Source organism: Homalodisca vitripennis, chromosome 6 (assembly GCF_021130785.1).
Source record: "Homalodisca vitripennis isolate AUS2020 chromosome 6, UT_GWSS_2.1, whole genome shotgun sequence".
NCBI lineage: Eukaryota > Metazoa > Arthropoda > Insecta > Hemiptera > Cicadellidae > Homalodisca > Homalodisca vitripennis.
The window spans coordinates 71190607-71198704 of record NC_060212.1 but is presented as its reverse complement, the minus strand read 5'-3'; the positions used below and the strand labels follow the sequence as shown (position 1 = coordinate 71198704).

At 33.1% G+C, this 8098-nt stretch overlaps 1 protein-coding gene across 1 annotated transcript; it reads left to right on the top strand.

Moving 5' to 3' along the window:
* The first annotated feature begins 567 nt into the window (after positions 1–567).
* Positions 568–2560, top strand: LOC124365216. Its single transcript, XM_046821179.1, has 3 exons — positions 568–702; positions 1761–1936; positions 2376–2560. The coding sequence occupies exons 1-3, from the start codon at positions 662–664 to the stop codon at positions 2465–2467; spliced, it is 309 nt and encodes a 102-aa protein (XP_046677135.1). The 5' UTR covers positions 568–661; the 3' UTR covers positions 2468–2560.
* The last annotated feature ends 5538 nt before the right edge of the window (positions 2561–8098 follow it).

Genomic DNA, 8098 nt, shown 5'->3' with positions numbered 1-8098 from the left:
TTGTGTTTCATGTGACATTACTAAACTTGTAGTCTTGTATATCAATAGAATTAATAATAAATCAGTTTCTCTATTGTTATAGTAGTTCAATGGCTGTTATACAACTTATCTTTTTTAGAAATATTGCGTTTAAATTTAATATAACCTTGACTATTACAAATATTTTTGGTCCAGTTGCTGTATAAATAATTACAACTATTATTACGTTAGTCTACACACTAAGCGTTCTGTCTCAAAGAACATAATAATCTTATTGTGTAGATATTTCACCACTGCATATTTCATGGCAATAAATTTCGCTTGATACTAAAGCTTTATTGTAGTAACAGAATGTTGTAAATTTACCGTTTACCACCTCTGTATCACATTTAGTTGAATATTGAATATATTAAGTCAATTACACTTCAATCTATGCGAATAATAAAGATCTACGAATAATGCAACATAATCAGAACAAAAAATTAATAACTAAAAAATGACCTGAACTGAAAAACAAATTATTAATTACCTAAAACACTCTAGTAAAAGTAATTACTCTTTCAATAGATTTCAGTAATAAAATATTTACATAGAGCATAAATGATGATGAACTGCAGTAAATGAAATGTAGATACTTACAAACTACAAAAACACGTGCAATCTGTGTATATAAAGCATTGGAATGCAAAACTTGTATCACTTAATTACAATCCTTTTTTTACGGTAAGTTTTAATATAGGCCTATTTATCACGTATTTCTAATAATACATTTAATTTTAATATTACTTCCATTAATTGTGTAAAGTGCTTTAATTAGAAGTATAAATTTGCAAGAACCTTGCTTTATGAGGGTAAAAAATAAAACCATATTAAGCCAAATTTAAGTCTGGCATTTTGCACTGTGCATGTTTTTTTCAGATTTGCCAATTTCTATAAATAGTTAAAAAAGACGGCAGATAGTTGTAATTTTTTGTGCTGTAAGACGTAAATGGTAAAATGAATGTTAAGTTAACAAACTTCATGCCTAAATTTGTAACTAAATTACATGATTAAATTGGTTAAGAGTTTACACTATATGGTATTAATTGTAATAAAAATAATGTACTTATATATTTTTCTAGTCACCTGATGATGAAATATTTGGTTTAAATAGGCCTCGTACAAAAAGATATACTGGAAAAGTATTGTTTTAATAACATTTACTACCATTTGGTTAAGAGTTGCTTGATTAAATACAATGCTCAATTATAAAATTTTAATCGAATTTTTAAACTTCTCAAATTACGTGTATGCATAAAGCTTTATTTTTGGGACATATCTGTAGTTCCAAATGCAGAAGTTAAAAATAAATGTTTGATATATTACAAACATCAAATCAGGTAATAAATTTAAATACACTGGGAAGATCATATGTATAAGTTTGAAATGTAATAAATCAAACATATGTTTGCTCTCTGTCTTCAATATTGTATTCTATCTTAAAGCCCATGAAATTTTGCTGTGACCATTGCCTCTGCTCCTACGACGTAAACCATAACATACGTCTATCAATTGCAGTGAAACCATGATGTGGTCTGTAGTGCTAGCCGTGAGTCTCAATACCTGCAGACCTGTGACCTCTGCCTCTGCTCCTACGACGATATCCATAACATACGTCTGTCTGTTGCGGTGAATCCATGATGTACTCTGTAGTGCTAGCCGCGAGTCTTAATACCTGCAGACCTTTGACCTGTGCCTCTGCTACTACAACGTTACCCATAACATACGTCTGTCTGTTGCAGTGAAACCATGATGTGGTCTGTAGTGCTAGCTGTGAGTCTCAGTTTGCTATTGATGGAGGTTATCCCCACATCGCAACAACCTATTTTAGTCGATGGTGAATTATCCTCTAAAATGTTTCACGCTCTTGAAAATTTTGTTCCATCACGTCCATTTGTCAAAAGGGATGTGAGTGATGGTAAGTATTCCAATTAGTGATTTTAATTCAGTATAAATGCAGTATTTTATTATGAAATGAATTAAATATCAATTATGAATTTAGAATTTGATGATGATGTTATCAAGGCAGGTTTAAATATCTCAATCGACCTTAAATGAACTACACTAAATGAGACGTAAATATTATATAAGATGCTTTATTTCCAATGAAACTTTACTGGATGTTTTTTCAGATCAATACTTCTGGGAACCTGTATATTTAGTCTTAATCAGATACTGAATTTAAATATTCCCGTTTCGTATTATTTGAGCGGTGGTACTCAAAAAAGTATCAGAGCGTTGTTAATAATCGGATGTCCGTGAGATGAAACTCGTTCCTATATGCTGATTCGGTTAGTGAATATATTGGCAATTAACTGTAAGTTACCAATTGTTACTAAACTGTGTAACTGTTGTAGAAATTGAACGTGTCGCTGCCATGAACAGTGAAGAATCAAAACTTATTGGAGGTAAGTTTTGTCGGCCTCCAAATAAATACACACGTTGTTAAAACTGACCTCGATGTGTCGCAGCTCTAAATTCACCTTCTGCTTCTCTGTTCCTTCCTTGTTGCATTAACCTTGTAAATAATAATGTTTGTTAATTGTTAGTTCTTTATTTTCCTAAATTCAACATGGTTGTAATATATTAGGAATAATATAATAATAACCTTGCAATCCTATTCTATATATATAACAATACAATATAGGATACAACAACATCCAAGTGCACCAGTCTTTTATATTCTTCCCACATTACACAAGAAAATTATGCCATCACCAGGACGTCCGATAGTATCTTCTTGTTCATCACCTACAGAAAGAATTTCTGCATATGTGGATCACCAGCTACAGGACTTTGTGCAGAATCTACCATCATTCATAAAAAATTCTGATGACTTTTTAGATAAACTTACCCCAACCTCTTCCTAACGATGCAATATTGGTCACTGTTGATGTCACTTCTTTATACACAAATATAGAACACGATGAAGGAATTGAAGCTGTAACATACTATCTTAATCAAAGACAAATTGACACAAAACCTAGTACTTCATTTATTACAAAATTAATCCATTTTGTGCTTACAATTAATTGCTTCCGTTTTCAGGATACATTTTATTTACAACAAAAAGGCACAGCCATGGGAACTCGTATGGCTCCGTAAAATGCCAATCTTTTCATGGGAAAACTAGAAACAGATTTTCTCAACAGTCAAAATTACAAGCCTATATTTTGGAAACGTTTTATTGATGACATTTATTTTATTTGGACACATGGGAAGCATAATTTAACCAACTTTTTAGAATAGTTAAACAATTTTAGCAAATTAAAATTCAAATTTGAGACGTCTTCAACATCAGTCAAATTTTTAGATATGGAAGTATTTATTGAACATGGACATTTAAAAAGCAAAATAAACGTAAAACAAACGAATAATTTGGAGTATTTAAATTACGACAGCTGTCATCCAGTCCATATCAAGAGGAATATACCAAAAAGTTTAGCATGCAGAGTTCAAAAATTATGTAGTAATACAAATGACTTGGAAAAATACATTGACGATATTATGAACGCATTCTTAAGAAGAGGTTATCTACGAAAATTACTTAAAGATAAACTTAATGTAAAAAAGAAAACACTACATTCTAAATTTGAAAACAATGATCCAAAATTAATAGTTCAATACCATCTAGGGCTTCACAATATTAATAATATTCTTAAAATAGCATTTAATACCTTACAAAATTCTAGTTCAACTAATGATATTTTTAAAACAACTCCTAGAGTAATCTTTAAAAGACCTCCTATTCTTAAAGATATATTGGTCAAACCTAAATTACCAATGACAAACACCAATGAAAAATCAATACCAAAACAGAAAGGATCACATCCGTGTAATAAACCAAGATGTTTGATTTGTAAAATGTTACCAAATTCTTCAAAATTCACTAGTAGCAAAACACGCAAGACATATCCTATCATCGGCAACTTGTCTTGTGAATCTAAAAATGTGATTTACCAAATACAATGTAAAAAATGTGCAGCAGATTATATTGGCTCAACAACAAATACCTTGAGGACAAGAATGACAGGACACCGATTTGATTATAAACACCAAGATTTAAAGAAAACTGTCGTAACTCATGGTATAAATCACAATGAAACTTTTGAAAACATCTATTCAGTCAAACCTATTCGGCAAGTACATACAAATTCAAACCCAATTTACCTCAGAACATTAGAACAAGCACACCAATTGGTTTTAAAGAGCAAAATTCCACATGGACTCAACATCAGATAACTTAGCCAAAAACGTCTAAATTTAAAATCAACATATGGAACAATTGTTTAGTTCATGTCATCTGTATTTATTATTATTACTTATTCACTATTTATTTACTTTCGTTTGTACTGTTTTCTTTTTATATTTTATACAATTTTTGCACCCACCTGAAGACGGTTTTCACCGAAATATGGTGCCAATGTTTTAAAAACAGTTTGTTTTAATTGTAAAGTAATTTACTACAAATTATGTAGTATATATATATATATTTCCCGGCGGTGCAAGTACTTTTTGCGATTCAATGTTTATTGTAAAAATAAGGCTATTGCCATTTATACAATTTAATATATATATATATATATATATATATATATATATATATATATATATACACATATATACATATATACAGGGGAGTGAGTCAAAAATATGGTAAAATATTTTAAGACGTGATTTTAGAGCTAAAAATAAGACAAAAATGTAGGTAGGTCCGGAAACGCTACATTAGTTAGTAATGACTGGCGAAAGATTTTGCTTTGTTTTCAGTTAACGTGGTGAAATTAAGTGATTCTGAAATGTTTTGTTCTTACTTTTTAACTTAAATAAAGTGGATTTATATGGAAAATCACCTGAAAAATCAAATAAACCCACTCTAGTGGTTAACAGTGAATTAACAAGTTTTCAAAAGTATTTATAATTAGTTTTCTGATTTCATCAAGATTTTGCGGTTTTGAAGCTTACACAGTTTCCTTTATAACATGCCAAAGTTAAAGACCACATGGGGTCTATCGATACAAAAAATCCAAATTTATGGAGAAATAGATATGTGCACATTCAGAATCCGTAGGATAGCCTGAGGTACTTTGTCACAATTTTCACCTTATATTTTTTTATAACTTCCTGCTTGACTGTGACATATTACAAATGCATCATTATAAACTTCATACTTTTATGAGTATTGGGTATTTTTTCAACATCCTATGAATTTTATAAATAATTAATTTTAATTTTTGAATAAACCCTTACAACTGTGACAAAGTGCCTCATACGCGGGGTACTTTGTCACATGTAATTTAAAGGGGAAATTGATTAGAGATAAAAAATAGATTAACAAGTTGTAGATAATTGATACATTTAATTATACATTATAATTTTATTGTAATGCTTATACAACGTATGTACATCATATAAAAAGCAATGTTTCATATAAAATAAAGAACATGAAATAAAAACATTCTTAGGTAGGGGCCTAAATACCAACTAACTGCCCAACAATAGAGGGAAAAGTTTAAACTTTTTCATCGGCGTCACAGTTTTCACACACATAAAACACAGTACCTCTTCCAGAATTATCGCGAGCCTATTCCCTACATTTTGTGCATTGGATCCATTTTTCATTAGAGGACTGTCTTCGTAGGCGTCACCACACACTAGACAAATGCAGCTGTCGTCTTCTGATGAGTCTATTGCGGTAGATGTTTTTTAACTGGCTGTTTTTTTTTTCTTAAGGTTCAACTTTGATTATTTTCAAGCCATTTTTTCGGTTTACTCCAACTGAGTTTTACATGGCCCTGTGCATATAACCTTTTTTTTACGTTCCCTTTTTTTGCTGCCGCGTTGATTTTCTCCTCTTCTAACTTCTTCTTTACTGGAGTGTCTGTTAACATAGCAGAATTTCTTTTTTTCATGCCTTTGTTTTGAGACTTTCTTTGGTTCAGCTTTACTAAAGGGTTTTACTTCATGTAAGCTGATACTGACGTTCGGCTTGTTAGCAGGGATAACTGCACGTGGAGCTTTTGAAGTGGATGCCCCATAGTTATAGAAGATTGTGCAATTGTGATGTAAAGTATTTATATGGAGGGATTGATTTCCTCATCAACTTCTGATTTGGTTGCTGCAGCTGGGGTCGCACTGGTCACAGCAACAGGAACAGGACGATCAGTAACATAGCTAGGCATACAGTCAATGTCTGTGAAGATGTCTCTTTTAAATGGATAAATTCCTGTTACTTTAAAACCTGCTAGTATATTGGAAGGTGTGGCAGCCATGGGAAAAACATCTTTTACTAGGCCGGGAATATCATAGATGTAAATAGTTTTTCATGGGTTAATTTTCTTCCATCCGTCACAAGCTGAATTGAAGAAAGTTTTCAAAGGGCCGAACACAGACCTATCAAGAGGGTGGAGCTTGAGTGAGCAATGCGAAGGAAATGATAACATAACAACACCATTATTCTTAGCATAATCAAGTGCTTCAATAGATAAATGAGTTTCATGGTTGTCTAGTAGTAATAACATTGGCGACTCTTTGGTGGATTTGACGTGTTTAACAAAATGTTTTAAAAAAGCTACAAACATTTCCTCATTCGTCTAACCTGAGGGATTGCAGGCTCCGACACAACCAACCGGGCCATATCGAACAAAATCTTTTTTGTAATTTACTCTGGGGAACAAAAAAAGGGTGGGAACCGTGTTTCCAGTCGCTAAGACTGCGACAGCAATGGTCCGATCTGTTTAAAACCTTTTCTAGCAACAACTCTGTTGGGCCTTTGGACAGTGACTAGTCCTGACTCGTCCATGTTATATATATCAGCTGGAATAATTTTGTTACGATCCAAAACTTTGGACAGGTTGTCAATAAAACCTGCTGCATTGGTCTGATTGAAGCTTGTAGCTCGGGCTACACTTGTAGCTTGGGGTTTACGTAACGACAGCTGAGGGTGACGTTTTAAAAAGGACGTAACCAATCCGGGCCGGCCATTTTTTGTCAGTCCATTTCAATGGAAGTTGTTTTTTTTAGGGCTATGCCACAACTGTAGGCCAGTTGCCGTACTTCCTTAGGTGATAAACCATAATCAATATCAGAGGCTTGCTTTAGGTAATCCTTTAACATTATTTCTTCGTCATCACTAAATACTCGATTACACAATGAATTTCCAAAAGTAATGTTGCACAATCCTGTAGTAAGTTGTTCAGTTGTTAGGTTTTTAGAAAATCTTTCCAGAGCTTTGTAATTAACACAGAATTCAGCTGCTGCATCTCGTAATGAAAGTCTATTCTCTTGTCGACGTAATGATTGGGCCGCTCGCATCATGTCTTCCACTTTGGGAGTAGCCCTTTCGGTTTTCCGATTATATTTACGCACCATCTGCAAAAATACGCGACTATTAGAAAAAGTTGCTAAAGAGCCCATTTAACTATTGTGACAAAGTGCCCCGTCGAATTTGTGACAAAGTACCCCACACGACGATTTTTGGTTATGTTTACATTTTAACTAAGTAAGATTCTAATTAATCTAAATAACGTAGTTCTGCTCCCCATGAGCTAAAGAATGCAATAATATGACATTTGCATACCTTGGTGGAACGCAGTGGTTTACAACAATCACCAACTATAGGTCACAGAATTTACTTTGGGTTATCAAAAACACACTTCACTTGTTTGTACGAGCAGCTGACGACGGACAGGTCTCACACTGTCTAGGTGATGTAGTGCCAACCTAAGGAATCCAGGGGTGTCTCTCAAATTTCCCTTCTCCTCCCGTTCTCCCACAGTAGAACTTGTGACAAAGTACCCTTGTGACAAAGTGCCCCGGTCTACCCTACAATCTATTTGATGGAGACAAGTCAGCAAGGAATATTATAAACTAGCTTTGCCCTATGTCTACAAAACTACGGTAGTTGAAGCCAATTCTGTTTCTCTTAAAGGTCATATCCCCGATATACTGCCCGATTGTGGCAAGATGTTCATTAAGCGTGTTTCGTTAACATCGGTAAAAAACGGTTTGGACGTTTGCAAACTGATATAACCAGAGCCTGACGACTTTTTTCTATGAATAGTTCAGTTTTATACTGCTT

What these genes read in the sequence shown, in the direction of transcription:
- LOC124365216 (XM_046821179.1), top strand. Translation starts at nt 662, where the DNA reads ATGCAAAACTTGTATCACTTAATTACAATCCTTTTTTTACG. An exon ending in ATTACAATCCTTTTTTTACG is followed by an intron (nt 703 to 1,760) that starts GTAAGTTTTAAT and finishes TGTCTGTTGCAG; the next exon opens with TGAAACCATGATGTGGTCTG. An exon ending in CAAAAGGGATGTGAGTGATG is followed by an intron (nt 1,937 to 2,375) that starts GTAAGTATTCCA and finishes TAACTGTTGTAG; the next exon opens with AAATTGAACGTGTCGCTGCC.